Source organism: Haematobia irritans, chromosome 3, assembly GCF_050003625.1.
Source record: "Haematobia irritans isolate KBUSLIRL chromosome 3, ASM5000362v1, whole genome shotgun sequence".
Lineage (NCBI taxonomy): Eukaryota > Metazoa > Arthropoda > Insecta > Diptera > Muscidae > Haematobia > Haematobia irritans.
The window spans coordinates 123,667,998-123,689,531 of record NC_134399.1 but is presented as its reverse complement, the minus strand read 5'-3'; the positions used below and the strand labels follow the sequence as shown (position 1 = coordinate 123,689,531).

The 21,534-nt window shown below is 34.1% G+C and overlaps 1 protein-coding gene across 3 annotated transcripts in view; it reads right to left on the bottom strand.

The window, feature by feature from the left end:
* Positions 1 to 2,942: 2,942 nt before the first annotated feature.
* The window catches only part of Ubr1 (Ubr1 ubiquitin ligase), an 81,995-nt gene continuing 63,403 nt past the window's right edge, over positions 2,943 to 21,534 (bottom strand). For all 3 annotated transcript variants that reach the window (XM_075300989.1, XM_075300990.1, XM_075300991.1), the window contains 7 exons: positions 18,776 to 20,248; positions 18,018 to 18,685; positions 17,806 to 17,917; positions 10,976 to 11,104; positions 10,365 to 10,904; positions 9,454 to 10,294; positions 2,943 to 4,505 (listed from right to left, as the gene is read on the bottom strand). In XM_075300989.1, the coding sequence (XP_075157104.1) occupies positions 3,331 to 4,505; positions 9,454 to 10,294; positions 10,365 to 10,904; positions 10,976 to 11,104; positions 17,806 to 17,917; positions 18,018 to 18,685; positions 18,776 to 20,248 (4,938 nt within the window). In that variant the 3' untranslated portion in view covers positions 2,943 to 3,330. The remainder of the gene's footprint in view (positions 4,506 to 9,453; positions 10,295 to 10,364; positions 10,905 to 10,975; positions 11,105 to 17,805; positions 17,918 to 18,017; positions 18,686 to 18,775; positions 20,249 to 21,534) is intronic.

The following is a 21,534-nucleotide window of genomic DNA, read 5'->3' as shown; positions in this document are numbered from 1 at the left end:
ACTATTGGATTTTCGAATAGTAACAGATTTGTTTATAGCTTTAAATTTTATTTTATGGATGGAGTCAAAAGTGGGCTATGGCGAACGAAAAATGATACGTATGGCCGTGTGTAAGACATTCTCCTATAAATAGATCCGCGAACTTAAAATGATAAGGGTAGATGGTCCTTACTCGGAGTTCAAGGTGTTGTCCTATGGACAGAGTCCATGGAAACAGAGCCCAAAGTCAGCTAAGGCAATTTTAAATTGATATCAGTGGCCGGTTTAAGATTTTCTTTTAGAGTCCAAAGTGAGCTAACGTGAACCAACTGTTAGAGCTTATTTTCACACAGTCGTTTAAAACAAAATCGAAAATGAGCCATAATTTTGCTTCGGGGTCGATTTTCATAATACAGTTACAACTGTTGGGGCTCATTTTCATAGGGCTTATTTTCATTATCAGCGTCATCCCACTTTTGGGCGCTGTTTCATTTAAGTTTTGGGGCTAATTTTCCTGGAGCCCATTTTCATACTACCCTTTCTCCGACACACAGCCGTTGAAATCAAAATAGAAAATGAGCCATAATTTTGCTTTGGGATCGATTTTTATGATTCAGTTACAACTGTTGGGTCTCCTATTCATTACGAACATAGAAAAAAATTTCAAGAAAATTTTTTCAATTAAAATTTTAATTGAGTTTTAAAAATATTCAATTAAAAATTTAATTTTTTAATTTAAACAAAAATCAATCACAAAAATTAATAGTATCAATTAAATTTTTAGTTGACCTTCAATTAATTTTTTAATTGAATTTCAATTATTTTTTTAATTGACCTTCAATTAATTTTTTAATTGATACTTTCATTTCTGTGATTGAAGACATTCCAATTAAAAATTAATTGGATCAATTAACTTCGTGATTGAATTAGGATTTTTTTTTTGTTGAAGCGTCGCCGCACTTTTTTGGGCCCCGTTTCATTTAAGTTTTGAGGCTCAGTTTGCTGGAGCCCATTTTCATACCGCCCTTTCTCCGACACACAGTCCGTTAAATCAAAATGGAAAATGTTACAATTGTTGGGGCTCATATACATTATCAGTGTCATCCCACTTTTTGGGGCCCTGTTTCATCTCCCATGGACAGAGTCTAAAGTGGTCCAACGCGATTCCAAGAGGATTCGTACTAAGTAAACAGAAAAAAAAATCACGAAAATTTTCCCAATTAAAATTTTAATTGAGTTTTAAAAAATAATCAATTAAAAATTTTATTAAAAATCAAAAAAATAATCAATTAGAAATTTAATGTATTCAACGCATATTTTTAATTGAAACAAAAATCAATCACAAAAATTAATAGTATTAATTAATTTTTCAATTAGATCAATTTTTTAATAGACTTTCAATAAATTTTTTAATTGATACTATCATTTCTGTGATTGAAGACATTTCAATTAAAAAATTAATTGGATCAATTAATTTCGTGATTGAATCGGAAAAATTATTTTTTGTGTGTAACACATATATAATTTATTTCTTATAACTTTATATTTGTTTCTTGAGATAGATAACATTTCCACACGGTTTTTTACACCAAAAGTGAAAATGAGTTGTAATTTTATTTTCGGGTCGATTTTCATACTTTAGTTACATTTTGTGGAGGCTCATTTTCTTAGTGCCCATATTCATTACGAAGCGTCACCCCATATTTACGGATCTATTTAATTTGGGTTTTGGGGCTCAATTTTCTGGGGCCCATTTTCATATCATCGCTTCTTTCACATTTTGTATAGGGGATTTTTTTTTCATATTTTGAAAACAGAAAACTTTGGTCTCAAATATTTAATATTGCTATAAACATATTTTTGAAAACTAATAAAAAAATTACTGTCGTCGTTAAAGAAAAAAAAACCAACCAAAACAAAACGAATGAAGAATAACAAAAATTACGCTATTGGAAGTTGGGTTGGTGTTAACCCACTATGAATCTGGCTCAGAAAAAAATCGGAATCCCTGTCAGAAAGTAGCCAATTTACCCACTATGCTTTTTATTTGCTGTTGAGTATAGAGAAAAACTAGCCATGGCTACAAATATCATATAATCAAACTTTTTAACAAATTTTATAAGCAGATAATAAGGGCCTAATTTCAATGATTGAGGGAACCAAAATTTACAGCCACAAATTTTCACTTGTCATATTTACTTTTTGGGTTTTATTTTATTTTCCATTGCGGGATTTTTATTTCATTATGAAAAAAGACCGTGTTTTTGGGGCTACTCTTTATTTGGTCATTTAAAGGTTTTATTTCCTTATGAAATAAGGCCATATTCTAAGAGTAAGGTCTTATTGTTGGGCTACTCTTTAATTGAGCATTTTAGGATTTTATTTCATTATGAAATTAGACCGTATTCTAGAGGTAAGACCGTTTATTAGGACTAATTGTTAATGGTCACTTTAGGGTTTTATATCACTATGAAATAAGACCATATTCTAGGGGTTCCAATTTCATGTTTTCTTTGGGGCATTATTTCATTTGGGTGTTATTTCCTAAAACCATTTTAAAGCGATTCTACATGTTTGTGTGCATATGGATGTAATGACTTGCTAGATATAGATCTAACAAAACATTTTTATGAATTCTAGTCAACTAGAAAAATAATAAAATTTTACGTTGAAAAAGAGAGAATACAAAAATCAACCCAGAGACAAATTTCCTGTAGGCTCTGCAATTATTCTTAAGTATCTTACAGATAAAGATCAACCTAAAAAGCCTTATTTTCTTGAGGGTGTCTGACCTAACTGCTGATCTACATTTAAAAATTAATTTTCTATTATTCGTTATTTAATTTGCTTTAGAAAAAATCAAAATGTAGCTTTGTGTGACTGTGAGTGTGTGTGTATGAGTATATAAAGTTAATACATTTATTAATGTTTTTTTATTTTTTTGTAAAGAGAGAAAGGAGGGATTTTTTGTTTTTTTTATGTTTTTATTTTATATTCTTAGTTTTGTTTTTCTCCAATTTGGATATATGGAGCAAAAAAATATGAATTAACATAAGTTTAATTTTATTTATCTTTGAATTGCATTGCATTTTAGCTTTTCGTTTCTGGTTTTGTTATCTAGTTTTTATCTGAATTTAGTTTTTTTGTTGTTATGTTTAATTTAAATCACATTAACTGCTGTTGTTTATTAATTAGTATCTTCTATATTAAATATTCTTTTTTTGTTGCTTGTTTTTGTTTTTACTTAAATTTGCCATAGAGGTGCGACGACATTTATTAATTTAATATTATATTGATGAGAGAGAGGGGGTTGAGATGATGACTTCACACAACAATCCACGCCGCCTTCAACTACATATGATGCCACTGTGTGGTAATGGCCGATGAGTGTTCATTTAGACGGGCTATTTCTTCATGCATGCCATGGGCCAACCATGTCAGATGTATTTTACTATAGCGGGCTGGACACAAACGCAGGGGATTTCCTCTCCTTAAACCCTGATCCGTTTCACCATACTCATCCAAATAAGGTGGCTGCACAAAGCATCCCTTATTCTTACCCAAGTAGACAATTTGACAATCACGTATACGCAGGAACGGGGCTATTTCAGCTCCACAGAAATACGCATGGTAGGTACATGCCCCCACATTACGGCTATCCAATTCGGGTTGACAACAATACGATTGGGCACACAGAATTTCGCCACACATCAAACACATTGTGGGTGTTTTCATTTCTTCACGCTCATTGTTGGGGCAACTGAAATCCGAAACGCTATTGATGAGATCACTATAGTCTTCGGGTAGTTGTACAAGTTGGGGTACGGTTCGATTGCAGGGCATGATAACCAAAGGATCTCCGGTCTTTTTGATTTTGCTGGTAACCACTTCCAAATTAGTTATGTCATGATGCGAGGCAAACATTTCCATAACTGTGGCATAGGGTGTTTCATTATCGAAATACGATTCCAATTGGCTATTTAAGCCTAAATATTTACACATATTCTCAAAGGTATCACTTTCGCTGGTTGCCAAGGTATCGGGAAATTCTACATCCGTAACAAAATGGAAAAATAGACAGGAACAACGCAGGAATTCACGCATTTCCATTTTCACATGATCCAACAGGGCTGTCACTAGCTGGGGACTTAGAGACTCGTGTGGTGTGGTAGCTGCTGTTGTTACTTCTGTTACATCTGTCATACCCGCATCAGTATCCTCCCCACTTACGTTCTCCGTCGGATTATCCGTTGGAGGCGCTTGCTCCCGTGAACTTTCCTTACTGGGAGATTGTTTTTGCTGCGCTGCAGCTTTTTGTCTGGCCTGTATATTGTATTTATGGTAGAATATTGAAATATTTTCCAATTGTTTTTCAGTAAGCGCAACATAGTCTTCCTCTTCGATATCCATGAGACCTTCGGCAGGTTGTTCAAAGAGGACTATTGATTTTACAACATTTGCAAGTAGGAATACTTGTAGGGTATAGAAATCCATTAGACTGCCATTAGCTACAACCGAAGTTTCTCCTGATGCAAAAAAAAAAATTAAATTTGAAAAGAGGTATTGTTATTATTTGGGGAGGATTATTTGCTTAGCATCTACACATTTACATCTTAGACTATATGGGTGTGTAAAAAGTTTTAGCATTCCCAGGCGATTCTGGTTATGTATTTTTCCAAAAGAGTACAACGTTGGTTAATTTGTTTTATCAAACGGTCCAAATTTTGACAAACATATTTGTAAAGAAATAAAATATTGACAACATTTTCTATAGAAATAAAATTTTGACAAAATTTTCTATAGAAATAAAATTTTGACAAAAATTTCAATAGAAATAAAATTTTGAACAATTTTCTATAGAAATAAAATTTTGACAAAATTTTCTATAGAAATAAATAATTTTGACAAAATTTTCAATAGAAATACAATTTTGACAGAATCTTCTATAGAAATACAATTTTGACAGAATTTTCAATAGAAATAAAATTTAAAAAAATTTTCTATTGATATAAAATTTTGACAAAATTTTCTATAGAAATGAAATTTTGACAAAATTGTCTATAGAAATAAAATTTTGACAAAATTTTCTATACACACTTTTCTATTGATATACATTTTTGACAAAATTTTCTATAGAAATAAAATATTTTGACAAAATTTTCTATAGAAATAAAATTTTGACAAAATTTTCTATTGATATAAATTTTTGACAAAATTTTCTGTAGAAATAAAATTTTGACAAAATTTTCCATAGAAATAAAATTTTGACAAAATTTTCTATAGAAATAAAATTTTGACAAAATTTTCTATAGAAATAAAATTTTGACAAAATTTTCTATAGAAATAAAATTTTGACAAAATTTTCTATAGAAATAAAATTCTGACAAAATTTTCTATAGAAATAAAATTTTGACAAAATTTTCGATAGAAATAAAATTTTGACAAAATTTTCTATAGAAATAAAATTTTGACAAAATTTTCTATAGAAATAAAATTTTGACAAAATTTTTTATAGAAATAAAATTTTGACAAAATTTCTATAGAAATAAAATTTTGACAAAATTTTCTATAGAAATAAAATTTTGACAAACTTTTCTATTGATATAAATTTTTGACAAAATTTTCTATAGAAATAAAATATTTTGACAAAATTTTCTATAGAAATAAAATATTTTGACAAAATTTTCTATAGAAATAAAATATTTTGACAAAATTTTCTATAGAAATAAAATTTTGACAAAATTTTCTATAGAAATAAAATTTTGACAAAATTTTCTATAGAAATAAAATTTTGACAAAATTTTCTATAGAAATAAAATTTTGACAAAATTTTCTATAGAAATAAAATTTTGACAAAATTTTCTATAGAAATAAAATTTTGACAAAATTTTCTATAGAAATAAAATTTTGACAAAATTTTTTATAGAAATAAAATTTTGACAAAATTTCTATAGAAATAAGATTTTGACAAAATTTTCTATAGAAATAAAATGTTGACAAAATTTTCTATAGAAATAAAATATTTTGACAAAGTTTTCTATAGAAATTAAATTTTGACAAAATTTTCTAAAGAAATTAAATTTTGACAAAATATTCTATAGAAATAAAATTTTGACAAAATTTTCTATAGAAATAAAATTTTGACAAAATTTGTTATAGAAATAAAATTTTGACAAAATTTTCTATAGAAATAAAATTTTGACAAAATTTTCTATAGAAATAAAATTTTGACAAAATTTTCTATAGAAATAAAATTTTGACAAAATTTTCTATATAAATAAAATTTTGACAAAATTTTCTATAGAAATAAAATTTTGACAAAATTTTCTATAGAAATAAAATTTTGACAAAATTTTCTATAGAAATAAAATTTTGACAAAATTTTCTATAGAAATAAAATTTTGACAAAATTTTCTATAGAAATAAAATTTTAACTTTCACTACTTCAAATTCAAATCCATTAAATGCACCCTACACCAGTCTCCAAAGCTATCCAAATCATTCTTTAATAAATGAGTTCCTTCCGAATTTATGAATGAAGATAAAATCTTAACATCATCAGCATATATCAAAAGTTCACTAACGATTGCGGTACATCGTTTATAAATAGAACAAGCTCCTGACTACCCTGAGGCACGCCCGATGGCACCTCAAAAACTTCCCAAAACTAGTATAACCTACAACTTTTGGATGTAGGTCACGTTAGATCGGCCTGTTTGAAACATCAGAGCCAGAACGATGGGCACCACACAGTGTTTGGTTAGGTTATTTTAGGTTCACTTAGATTATTCATTCCATTGTGGTACCCATAGGTGGTGAAATTCTCTCTTATCAATAAGTGGTGCTCGATTCTATGATTAGCTCCATTTTAATGCCGAGTCCGATGGACATTTCATATTACGGTGAAACTACTTACAGAAGCTGTATAAAAACTGAGCAATGTCACCAGCAAGACTGAGAGGGGGTAATCCGCCGCTGAAAAAACTTTTTGGTGTTCGGTAAAAATTGGGATTGAAACCATGACGAGTTTGATGGACGTCATTCGTAGAGAATGTTATTGGATGATAAGTAGAAAAGTGAGCACTCCTAAACTAATGACTTAAAGACCAATTTTCTATTGCAAAGCTTGTCACAAGAAACAGTGGCATGGACAGATTGGAAAGATTGTCGAATGTGACTCCTAGAATCTTGATGTATTGTTTTTGTCAGTATAATGAAGTCATCGACTCTCGAAATTCCGGTGTATGTGTACTGCTGATATTCATGCAGTGAGTTGCGGTATGGTAGGTGATTGGTTCCGGATTTCCACAAATTTCTCGCAGTGAAATTATCTGCAAAATCAGCAGTCATTTATGTCATCAATAGCAAGCTCGCAATCAATGAATATATAGAAGATACAATCTCAGGAGGAATAATCTATGATAAATGAAAACAGTCTTGATATTTCGTGGTCCCATACCGACAAATTACAGCTCATGATTTCTACACAGATCTCCGCTGCAGTAAGCTCCCTTTCTCCTCTCTCTATCATCATCAATGGAAAAGCCGTGTTCGTTTCATACCTTCTGGTTTAAGTCGACCAGGTGAGGCCCAACGTTTATCAACCAGAAGAATGTTAATTGCCAATTTGAAAGCCACTGCAGAGAGCTCCAGTTCCTCTCTCTCTCTCTCATCATAAACGCAGAAACCAGGCTTCATACCTGCTGGTCGAATTAACCAGGTGAGGCCCAACTTTTATCAACCAAAAGAAAGCAAATTGGGCCTGTATCAGAGACTACACAAACCTCCGCTACAGTGAGCTCCAGTTCCCCTCTCTCATCATAAACGCAGCAGTCGAGCTCGCTTCATACTTGCTGGTCGAATTAACCACGTGAGGCCCAACGTTGTGAAGTGAACTCCCGTTCCTCCTTTTCTCATCATAAACGCAGCAAACGCGCTCGATTTTTACCTGCAGGTTGATTTATCCAGGTGAGCCCCAATTTTCCATCAGGAGCAGCGGAATACACAAACGAGCTGAATCTATACTTTAGTAAGATAGGCGACGAATACAAATTGAACAAATCCTTTTCAAACCTGAACAAAATTTAGCCACGACATCAACATTTGGAATTTGTTAAAAGTGGCCCAAAAAGTGTCACTCGCCATAAAAGGTGACACAGTGCCGCAAAAAGTGATACTATTTTTTCAAATAGACAAAATAACAATCAAACGCTTTTGGTATATCAGTGGTTATATAGAATTCTGAAATATTTCTTTCAATGTAGAACAACCGGTTTATCGCCAACAACCGGTTTATCGCTATTTCATTGATCCTTGAAATTCAATATTTAGTAGATTTATCCGATTTATCGAATATAGATTTTTGGCATAATATTCGGTAGTAAACGATAATAGGCTGCGATGAAGCCGGAGCGAAGTCAACTTGAAATTAAGGATTATCATATAGCTTATGGCTTATTTAAGCTGCCACAACAACAACAACCACCGAAAACATTATGGTAAAAAGAAAAATTATTCAAAAATATAATATTCGACTTGTAAACTCGATTATTTGTTACGATACCAATCACTTTCGTAAAACAGGATTTGAGGATCACAATGTACAAAAAATATCAACGTCATATGTTCTAAAATGCAACAATGAAACATATGTTGTGCAAACCTACTCAAAGACACGCAGTATAAAAATAGCTGATGCAGAGAACGAGTAAGTATTAAATTTTTCAATTGTTTTTTATTTTTTTTATATATTCTATGTCTATAATATTTTTATTATATTTTAATAATTTTTTAGGGTAGAGGTGGATTCCAAAAGCACCAAATAAAGAGCACGTTTGGACATGGAGGGAGAATTTTTATCAGGGAGAAAGTATTCTGTATTATGGAGCAAAGTTGTGGAGAAAATTAAGGAACAGAAACCTGATTTCAAACTCACGAAGGAGCAGACCAATAGAAAATTCATAAATACGCAAACAACATATAAAAGAATAAAAAAGCGAAACAAGGAAACGGGAAGAAACGCGATATTGATTGACCACTTCAAAGTATTTTGAATTTTTATTACCACACTATTTGCCCTCTCTCAATTCCCAGTTATACGGAGGTTTCTCCATTGGATCAGAAATTTTCTCCGTAATTATAGTGCCACATCGTCGGAGTATATTTCCACTATAATTCTTTCGTTTTGTAACTCTGTTTTGGTCCTTTGTTCAAATACATTTGAATTAAATCAAAGTCCGCTGAAGCACTTTCGATATTATTCACAATCTAGTCGCTAATCCATCTTCAATTTCGACTGTTTTATGATCAGTCAGATTTGTGAAGTTAGCATAATTTTCTCCAGAATCGCATAAAATGTCTTTTGAAATAGTTTCTCTTATGAAAAACGGAATGCAATTTGGTTTCTTTTATGAGTTTCAGTTATGTAAATGAATATGAAATATGAAAAAAAACGAAAAGAAAATTTCTACTTACGATCACGAGCGAAGAGAATATTTGGTACCATCATTATAGTCGAAACCATTTTACTAAAACAGTTCCATTCCAATACTGAATCACCATTGTGCTTAAAGACCACATTTAAAAGTTCAGCCACAGGTTTGATTAAGTTCTTAACATCGGTTGATGTCAAATTACCACTGTACAGACAACAAGCCCGTATTATGCCACTCAAACAACTCTGATGGCGTATAGACATTTCATCCTTCAAGGGTTTACCCACTGATCGCAGATACACTTCCAAGGCTTGAACAGTGTAAACACATGAATGCCACATATTCAGTAGACCTTCGTCCTCGTTACGTTTCAATGATTTGATGTAATGTTGCACAAAATTAATCCAACTACTTGGTAATTCTCCACGTTGTGTGGGCTGAGCCATTTTCTCAAATTGTTTAGGATCTATGGGGATGTGGGCCTCTTTTAGAGTAGGTAACCATTCAGGCAAATGGAAACTCCACAAATCGGGATCTTCGACCAAAATGAGATTATTAAGTTTTTCGCCAAATACACGAATACCCTCTATCCATAAATCGATGGGGAACATTTCATCGCCAGCATGAAATACATTTGGTACGGAATACTTGGAGAGCGGAGGCGTAAGGGGAAGCACAGTATTGCTAAGACAACGGCAATAGGGACATTGAAACTCGGTGTTAGGCGATGAGGGGAATATTTGCAAAGGATGACGTCTAGGGCGTCGTATTTCTTTCGATTCCTCATTGTTGAAATATTCTTGCCAGCAGTTAACATGCATCACATGGCCACAGCTGCTTGTGTGTATGGAGTAAGCGTAATTCGATTCAGGCTTTAGGACCTGTTCGAAGGAGAAAAAGTAAACACCAATGGATGAGTTATGACTTCAGTTTTATTTTCGTTTCTCTTACCTTGGACTTTTGCACAAAGGCCGAATAGACCAGAGTGGGACCATCCTTACTAACTACGGCCTCTTCAAAGCACAATATACAATTGTACTTTTCCTCTTCGGGTTGTTGTAAACGTCTTTCGACACCCAAACATGCGGTAGAATTATAAGCCACAGCTCCTTCTAGATTTTCATCTTGCCATTCCATGGCCGTACCAGCATTAGCCTCACTGGCCACATCATTGGCACTGGCAAACATTTCCGCATTAGAGGTCATGAACTTGTTTTGTGCCGATTGCATTTGTGCCAAAATTTTAGCTCGCCGCTCAGCAGCCAAACGTGCCCTTTTCTCCTTTTCATGTTTCTCTTGTTCGGCTGATGTTAATGTAGTCTCGCCACCATCATCTCCACCGGCAGCAGTGACATTATCCTCATTTACAGAGGCCGATGGTTCAAGATCATCGCTTTGCATACGTTCAAGGCCTTCCGAAGTTGTCTGTTTGGCTTGTAAGTCTTTGAATTTCTTAATGGTCCATAAAATGAAATCACGATGAGCTTCAACCTGTTAATATATAGAAGAGAATGGAATCTTGCATTTTTGTTTGGTTGTTATTTTATCAGTTAACTACTTACCCTAGCACTGCGTGATAATTCTTCCAGCTTTGGCAAAAGTTTATACCTATGAGCAATTTGATAGAACGACAAGAATGGATAGTTATTGGATTCTTCTTCTTGTAAACCATAACCAATGAGGAAAAGTATCTGCAATTAAAACAGAAATAAAATGAAATATTTGACAATATTTGATAGTCTAAGATAGTTATGAAAAAACCAGATAGATACACGCGTTTATAAGATAGATTAGGGGTCCCACTGAACCCAAAAGCCTGGCGTTCAGATGGTAAAGACCTGCTGTTTATAGGTGAAGAAAAGTCACGAGGTGGTCCTAGATGGAACCTAAATAAATCAAGTATATCATCCGTGAGTTTGGCCGGGCCGAATCTTACATACCCACCACCATGGATCAAACAAAATAATTTCCTTTGATATAAACTATTTTCACTCTATATAAAGATATATAGAATCTCAAACATCTCGTTGAAGAGTGCAAGAAAATGATGAAGTAACGCCTTAGGTTAGATTAGGTTAGTTGGCACACCGATGTATCAGGCTCACTTAGACTATTCAGTCCTTTGTGATACCATATTGGTGAACTTTTCTCTTATCACTGAGTGCTGCCCGATTCCATGTTAAACTCAATGACAAGGGACCTCCTTTTTATAGCCGAGTCGGAACGGCGTTCCACATTGCAATGAAACCACTTAGAGAAGCTTTGAAACCCTCAGAAAAGTCACCAGCATTACTGAGGTGGGATAATCTGCCGCTGAAAAACGTTTTTGGTGTTCGGTTGAAGCAGGAATCGAACCCACGACCTTGTGTATGCAAGGCGGGCATGCTAACCATTGCACCACGGTGGCTCCCTTGATTTAAAATCTAACGCCTTGATTTAAAATCTAAATTCTGTGGTATGAGAGTACGATAAGTAAAATCTGCAAATTTTACTTTTACTTTAGAGAAATTTGGATGACCAGTGCCACTTCAAGAAATGAAATCGCCACTAGTGGATAATAGTGGCAAAAACTCAACTAACATCCATTCTCTCTCACCCATTAACAAAAAAGCTCCGTCGATAATCGGTTGCGATGAAGCCGGAGCGAAGTCTACATGAAATTAAGGATTATGGCACCAGCTTCTCCAAGCTGGTACAACAACCACAACTGATAAAATCTAATTCGACACAGGTCTTTCTGGACCTAAAATCAGGGTTTGAATTGCTGACGAAAAAATAGCAATAGCAGACAAAAATTAACTAATGCATACCGAACGCATAAACACATTTTGTCAAAAGACTACTGCTACAGCTACAACCATGAATATGACTTGACCAAAAATGAAATGAAACAGTTACACATAAAATGATTTCGTCTGCAACAACAACGACTTCGTAAAGACACAAGTCGATAGCAGTAGCAACAATAATTCTGACGACAATGACTAAAGACTAACGGTAGTTAAGATAATTTTGTTGTAGTTGTTAGGGAATAAATATGCGTAAGTCGTTTGAGTTTCCTGTTTAGTCGTTTGTTTTGTTCGCAACAAGCAGTGCAGAAAATGATCATAATGGCACCAAGGCTAAACAAAAGTGTAATATTAGAGAAGTTTAACATTTGTGAAGACAATCAAAATGCAAAATGTAAAAAAAATCTGAACAAAATTTATAATCTATACGCATAAAATTTAAGTCGGCTAATGCCCTGAGATGGTACACTATGTTAGTAAAAAATATGGGAAACATTTTAATCTGTACTTTTATTTTTGGTTTCCTCTTGTGAAACGTAAGCTTAACACCGCCGGTTTATACATATATAAAATATCACATGGATTTTAAAAATAGTTGTTTGTGGCTTGAATGATATTTGTGTAAATTTCATATTCTATGATACTTCCGTGGAATAGCACAAAGTTAAGATTTACATTAGAAGAAATAGATAGGAGATCGTTCAATATAGCCAAATTCGTTAAAAATAATTTCGGGTGTAGGGTTTTTAATTATACCAATAAATCTATAAAAATTTTTTTTAGGCGATTTTACAAGGAAAACGTTGGTATTTGCAACCAAATTTGGTACAGACAGTTGGAATGTTAATTCTACTTCCTGTGCAAAATTTCAAGTAAATCGGTTTAAAAGATTGGTCACTTTTGTCATTTGAGTGTAAATCGGACGAACGATATATATGGGAGCTATATCTAAATCTGAACTGATTTCAATCAAACTTGGTACACTTGACTACACTACTAGTTGTACTCTTAGTGCAAAATTTCAACCAAATTGGCCCAAAATTTTGGCTTCTGGGGCCATATAAGTCTATATCGGGCGAAAGATATATATGGGAGCTATATCTTAATTTGAACCGATTTCAATAAAATATAGCACACTTGATTACACTACTAATTGTACTCCTAGTGCAAAATTTCAACCAAATTGGGCCAAAACTCTGGCTTCTGGGGCCATATAAGTCCATATCGGGCGAAAAATATATATGGAAGCTATATCTAAATCTGAACCGATTTCAATCAAATTTGGCACACATGACTATACTACCAATTGTACTCCTTGTGCAAAATTTCAAGCAAATCGGGTTAAAACTCTGGCTTCTGGATCCATATAAGTGCATATCGGGCGAAAGATATATATGGGAGCTATATCTAAATCTGAACCGATTTCTTCCAAAATCAATAGTTATATCGACTCAGGGAACCACCCCGAGCATTATTGCCAAAGACACCATGTGTCTATCTCGTCTCCTTCTGGGTGTTGCAAACATATGCACTAACTTATAATATAATTAACAAACAAATTGTTGGCTGAATATAAATATAAATAAATCACTGAATTAAATGATAGCTATGATTTGACTTCATTTTGCATTAATAACAAAACAAAAACAACTCGAAGTGCGAACAAAATAGAAAAAAACCTACTTTGTCTTAATAGTCAAAATATTTTTACCGTAGTCATTTTAGTCGTTTCATTGACAGTTTATTTTGCTGTTAATAAATTTGCTGCTAACATTTCAGTCGTTAGTCGTTTTACTTCGTATGCTTGTGGCTGTTGACTATGCATATGTGTTTTCCGAAGTCGTTGTCTTTGCAAACGCAATCATTTTGTGCACATTCGTTTCATTTAATTTTTTTTCTCAAATCATTCCGCAGTCATAGTCACCAACGCATATTGGCAATGAATATTAGTCAGCAATTTCAAAACCTGCCTAAAATACATCCAGATTTTAGGCAAATCAGATAAATATTGAGGTTTTAGAAGCCCAAGAAGTCAAATCGGGAGTTCGGTTTATATGTGGTTATATGTTCTATTTTCGAATCTAAACTGCTCCTAGATATCAATTTTCAGGAAACCAAATAAAAGTTGAGGTTTCTGGAAGCCAAAGGATTCAAATCGGATAACGGTCTATATGGTTGCTCTACCAAACCATAGACCGATACACACCACATTCGGCACACCTCTTTGTGGACATAATATAGTGAGGGGTCTAGAAGCCCAAAAAAGCAAGTGGGAAAATCGGTGTATATGGGGGCTATAACAAACCATGGACCTATACACGCCATATTCAGGACACATCTTGGTCATTGCAGTCCTTAAATACCTCTAGATTTTGAATTTCTACCAAATCGGATAAAAAGTGTAGTGTCTAGAAGAAGTCAAGTCGGGAAATCGGTCTAAAATGCCTCTACATTCTGAATTTCAGAATGTGCCTAGAAACCTAAGAAGTCAAATCGGGAGAAGAATCTACATGGGGCCTATACCAAAACATTTTGATGTCGATGAACAGAGAAGAATTGCGGCCACTGATTGGTATCATAACAGGACATAACACACTTGGGAAACACATGGTAAGAATAGGACTTAAAGACGATATTATATCTGTAGAAGTTACGGAGGACTCGTACCACTTCCTGTGCCAGTGTCCAGCTTTATCTTTTAGAAGAAACAAGAAACTGGGCTCCTTTTTCTTTCAGGCTCTCACTGATCTGCGGGAGTGCAGCTTAAGGAACATACTTGTATTCACCAGGGCCTCTGGTTGGTTTTTCTGAGATTCTTTCAAAGAGAACGAGCAGGAGGAAGCTCTGAGACAAAGCGGACCGCATCGGAAGGAAGAAGATGGAAAGATCACATCGTGGAATCACAATGTATCTATACTGGTCTAAGTGGACATCAATTTCAACACAAAAATTGATGTCATCCTCTACAACCTAACCATCCTCTACAACCTTGTGGACCCAGAATATATATACTTTTCCAATTTCAAGTAAATCGGAAAAGTGGGGTGTGGTATTATGGTACTAACTTTTTGGATGTTTTTAGCATTAATTTCTGTTTAAGTGAATTTTGTGGATTGAGAAATATTAGCGAAACAACCAACAATGTATGGAGGTGTTGAAATACCAAAAAAAAAAAATATTTATACTTTATATAGTCGGAAATTGACATTGACATTATTATACTCCACCACCATTTTTTGGAGATGGGTGCAAAACAACCATCTTGTAATGGCAGACTGCCGATGGAGGAAGATCAATATAGCTGGGATAATGAACATTTTTGCTGAATTATGCAACCTTTTGATGATGAATTGAAGAAAAAAACTCGTTTGACAAAAAATGTCACCTTGTCACGTTATCAGTATGGCCAGGACTACTTAGATCGAATTCGGCTGCGATTTACACATACAGTAGAAAGGAGAGTTGATCGTAACCACTACGGCTGAGGTAATACTCATGAGACTGGACTCGTTCGGAAACGCGGATTGCAGACACACCGGATTCGTTGCTTCAGATGGGGAAGGTATGAGGACATACTACTCATCATGTATATGAGGACAAGTTGAAAACGATTATACAAAAAGTATAGAGGATGAAGTTCAGAGCTGCCAATTTTGGCGATTTATCGGCATTTTGACGATTTTTTACTCAAAAAATAGGAAATGCCGATTTTCCGATTTTTGTCCCAAAAATGACGATATTAGCTGCGTTCAAAAATTTTGACTAGAAGCAGTTCGTTTACACGTTTAGAGCCAGCAAAATAGAGAATACATTTGACATATGTTTAAGTTGTTGATCAAATTTTTGTGGTTAGTATATAAAAAAAAATTGTTTTATTTGAAAGAAATGTTTTATATTGAATTCATAGAAAATTTATTTCTACAGAAAAAGTTGCAAAAATTTAATTTCTATAAAAAATTTTGCCAAAATTTTATTTCTACAGAAAATTTTGTCAAAATTTTATTTATATAGAAAATTTTGTCAAAGTTTTAGTTCTATAGAAGATTTTGTCAAAATTTTAGTTTTATAGAAAACGTCAAAATTTTATTTCTAAAGAAATTTTTGTCAAAATTATATTTCTATAGAAAATTTTGTCAAACTTTATTTCTACAGAAAAAGTTGCAAAAATTTTATTTCTACAGAAAATGTTGCCAAAATTTTATTTCTATAGAAAATTTCGTCAAAATGTAATTTCTATAGAAAATTTCGTCAAAATTTAATTTCTATAGAAAAATTTGTAAAAATTTTATTTCTATAGAAAATTTTGTCAAAATTTTAGTTCTATAGAAGATTTACTCAATACTTTATATCTTCTTTTATTTCTATAGAACATTTTTGGCAATTTTTTGTCTATAGTAAATTCTTGCAAAATTTTATTTCTAAGAAAATTTCGTCAAAATTTTATTTCTATCGAAGATTCTGTTAAAATTGTATTTCAATAGAAAATTTTACCTCTTAATTGGAGGAACCATGTTTTATGGTCAAATGGTGGAAAATTTTTAAATAAAAATTTTACTGAATTAGTAAGTATATAATAAAAAATAATTTTTTTATTAGTTTTTGAATTGCATAGCATAGTATTGCATAATTTTTTTATGTTTTTTTTATACAAAACCGAATTCATTGTGCTTTTGTTGTTGAAATGCATAGTTGTATATCTTAATTTTATGTTCTTTATTTGAAATAAATACTTTTGTTTTTAACTAAAAAAATTAGGGTAATACGAACATAACATCGATGGTAGTCATCCGTTGTCGTAGGGAGTTTAGACCTCCCACTGAACAGCATAATATTAATCTGTGCTGCTTACGTGGACATTATGGAATTAAGGGTAATTAGAATGTGCTGGCTAAAGAAGGCGCACGCAGAGCGATTAACAGCGTTACAGATGTTTTCCCCGCACTATCTTTCCTCTGCGGACTGCGAGCAAACCAAATTGATATGGGACGATAAAGGTAGAATGAGTTTTTTATGTGATGGCGACACATAGAGAGGATTTAAGATCTTACTGATAGGCATCATAACAGTGCCCAGCATTATCATTTAAAAGAAACAAGATACTGGACTTCTTTTTCTTTCAGGATATTATGTTACTGATGTGCGGAACTATAATTTGAAGGATATACTTGCCTACATAACGGCTTTTGGATGGAAGATCTAGAAAGCTCGTTTGGAAATGCGAATATGATTGTTGAAGAGGAGGGGAAAGCAACTATAAGGAATCACAATGGATCACCTTTCTGAGGATTGTTTTGATTTTCTATAACCTATTCGAACCTAACCTAACCACTACGGCGACGATGTCACCGAGAAACTCAAATTTTACAGATTTGTTAGAAAAGTGGCATTTCCGAGCCAAGTGTGTGGAGTTAAAAATCACAATTTTCAACATAAATTACTTCAGAAATTATGGATTTTGCTATCCCAATTTCATGCGACGGGTAAAAAATTCGAACCAAAGACAAATCGAGGCAACTAATCATGTATTCTCTCTTCTCCATATTTTATGGAGGACACCCTATAAAAATTCAACTTATGGCTAATAAAGCCAAACAAAGTCATACCTTTTGCAAATGATTTTCTTGGAAACTCTTCCTCTTCAGATCCAATGCTCTATCCAATATGGTTCTCATGAGATGCATCATAACGTCACATTGCAAAAGATTGGCAATAGTGCTGAAAATAAAAATCAAATTTCAAATTAATAACACAGTTCTACAAACAACTTCTCCTCACTGCTTCTAATTACAAAAAAAAAACCAAGCAATTTACTTACACAAAACTATCAGTAAGCTTTGGCAATTTTGGTGGTGGACAACACACCAATTCACCTTTAGTCTTGCGACGCAAACGCTGGGTCTCTTCCGATTTTGATTTATCCTCCTTGGTGTAATGATAGAAATACAAATTGTAATCATCATACAGTTCCTCTCTTAGCTCGTAAACACCCTTGGCATCGGATTTTTGGGGTTTCTTAAAGACGGCCACCGAATCAATAACATCCTCTAGGGCAGTATCATTATTCGAGTCGGGTAATGCTCTATTCAACTCAGAATGAGAATAGGATTTGATACAAAGTAATTGCATAATTTCCTTTTTGGTGCGATCCTCTTCGGTAACATGGGCCACACCGGGCATAAACCGCTCACCAATGATAACAATCAATAGCTCGAGGAATTCATCAATCATCGAAAGTTGACGTATGAAATCATCATCAGTGGTAGGTTCTATATTGGAATCATCATAGTCAGGCTGTATCCATTCGATGAGATTGAATTTATTGAGTAGGTGTATCAAGTACTCATTGCTTTCGATCAACGAAGCTCCTATCTGCATACCAACAATATCACGATCTAACATTTCAGTACGACAACGGACATTGCGATAGAAATAGAGTTGATGGAGGAGAGAATAGCCATTACGGCGCCACATGCCAGCATGGACCTACATGAAAATGACAAAAAAAAAAAACGAAATGTATTTTCCATCCTTGAGAATTTCAATGCCGACTCCTCCCCCCAAACCACCTCTTACCTGGGCCATCATAACTTGTGTGCATAATATAGGTTCCATAATCTCCTCTGGGGTCCTTTTCATACTGCTAATCATATCAAAGTTCAATCCATATTGACCCAAATGTAAATAAATACCAGCAAAGAATCTCGACAAGGGTAAATGTATGGACACCGGTTTGGATGAGACATCATATATCAAACACTCTGCTATATGATCAGCCACCGTACGTTGCTCTTTTTTCGCCTGGCCTATGATGAATGTGTTCTGCATTAAATAACGCATAACCATAACACATAGTTTCTCCAGCACTTCCTTATCTGTGGCCACCCATTCCAATACCAAGGATATTGTATTGGCCAATTTTATGTGCAAATTGAATGCACATTCCCATTCTGGCTCATAGTCCATATGTTGGCCGGTTTGTCGGGTCACAGATTCCATGCCTTGCATGGCATTCAAGACACGCAACAAAGCCTTGCAGCCATCATTGAAACCTTCTCGTAATTCTTGGGTCCAGAAATCGGGCTTAAAACTTAGGATATAACGTAAATCGTAAAGTATATATGCGGCCCTTTTGAAATGGCTCAGAGTGGAGACATTTTTGGAGAAATGTAAAGTCTTATTTTGCATATAATCCTCAATGGATTTATGATAGAAGGTGTGCAATAGCTTATAGAAAATTCCCTCACGGGCTATCAAGTAATGCGCTATACTTGGCACTGTAAACAGTTGGACACTCAGGGACACTATTGAATACGAATGATCGTGGTCATCGCTTATGAAATCTTGCACAATTGTTGCATAGTTCTTTGAGAACTCTTGGGCCAGAGCCATTTTGTTGTCGTATTCCATAAGCATACCGGAAATCAACAAACGATGCCAACAAGTCCTTGCAGTCTTCCACAAAGCCACATCATATTCCAGAATGTGGCGTATACAATACGGGGCCTTTTTGTCCATAATAATACGGGCGAATATTTGACGGAAAGTAGAATGGCGCACCAGAAACTCTTGGAACCAGGTCAATAGTTGCAGGGCAAATTGTTGACATGCCACCGCTCGTATATGCAATACTGACACTCTCAGCGATTGATTCGCCCTACTATTAGGCATGGGCATATTCGGTGGCACGGATTGTTTCTCAATCGCCTCTTTTAGCGCAATACATTCAAGAAATGAATCACATTTCACCACAGCCCGTCCTTCACGATCTATACTGGCCACAATTTCGGTAGCTTCCTTATGTTGTACTTTAGCTATTTTCGTCAGTGTCTGTATGACTTGATCGAATGTATGGGATTCATCGTTGTAGAGGACGGTACAAAAGTAATCTTTGCCCAAGCCATCCCCATCGAGGCATTCGAGACTAGCTTTTGATTCAATTTCCAAATAGTTGACACAAAATGTTAGAATGGCCACAAAGGCAATTTCACAGCGTTCTTTTATGGCATCCGTAATAATGGTACTGCTTGAACTATTTTCCTTGCCCCGCTGAAATTAGAGAGAGATAGAGATTAAAGAGGTAAGTTGTGCAGTCTTAAAATGCTAAAGTTGAGATATAATTTAGTAGAAAAAAGTAGAATTTACTTGAGCACTTAATGTAAGCTGTAAAACCTATGGTGCCACATTCTCATGAACCGAATTAACATAACTGGCCTACATAATAGATCTGTGTCTGCGGTCTCAGTGTTATATATCGGTCATTTTTATATTGGAGGAGGCAAGGTGTCCGAGCCCCGAGAGGATTTTGAATAACCAAAATTGGGTATCGGTACGATATAACTTGTACAACTCTTGTAAGGTTTCATCAATTTATTCAATTAAACACTTAATTGAATTTGGAAATGGATTCAATTAATATGTTAATTGATTCAATTAATTATTTAATCAAATCCGAATAAAAACCAATTTAAAAAATGATTGACATTTGTTAAGTTTCCAATTAAAATATTAATTGATTCAATTAATTTGTTAATCAATTCGGAAATAATTTTCAATTACAAACGTGATTGAAAATTTTTCCGTTTCCAATTAAACATGTGATTGCTCCAATCACCTTTGTGATTGAAACTGAATAATTTTGAGCAATGGAAAAAGCGAAAAGAGAACAAGTGAATGTGTATTTATTCAAAAACGTTTGATGGAGAGATCAGTCCGTGGATGTAACAGGTTGGCTGATAAGTCCCCGGTCTGACACATAGATGGCGTCGCTAGTATTAAATGCATATGATTCGTGTCAAAATTTGACGTCTGTAAGCCAATTAGTTTGTGAGATAGAGCGTCTTTTGTGAAGCAACTTTTGTTATTGTGAAAAAATGAAAAAAAAAAAGGAATTTCGTGTTTTGATAAAATACTGTTTTCTGAAGGGAAAAATACGGTGGAAGCAAAAACTTGACTTGATAATGAGTTTCCGGACTCTGTCCCAGGGATATCAACAATAATTGATTGGTATACAAAATTCAAGCGTGGTGAAATGAGCACGGAGGACGGTGAACGCAGTGGACGCCCGAAAGAGGTGGTTACCGACGAAAACATCAACAAAATCCACAAAATGATTTTGAATGACCGTAAAATGAAGTTGATCGAGATAGCAGAGGCCTTAAAGATATCAAACGAAAGTGTTGGTCATATCATTCATCAATATTTGGATATGCGGAAGCTCTGTGCAAAATGGGTGCCGCGCGAGCTCACATTTGACCAAAAACAACAACGTGTTGATGATTCTGAGCGGTGTTTGCAGCTGTTAACACGTAATACACCCGAGTTTTTCCGTCGAT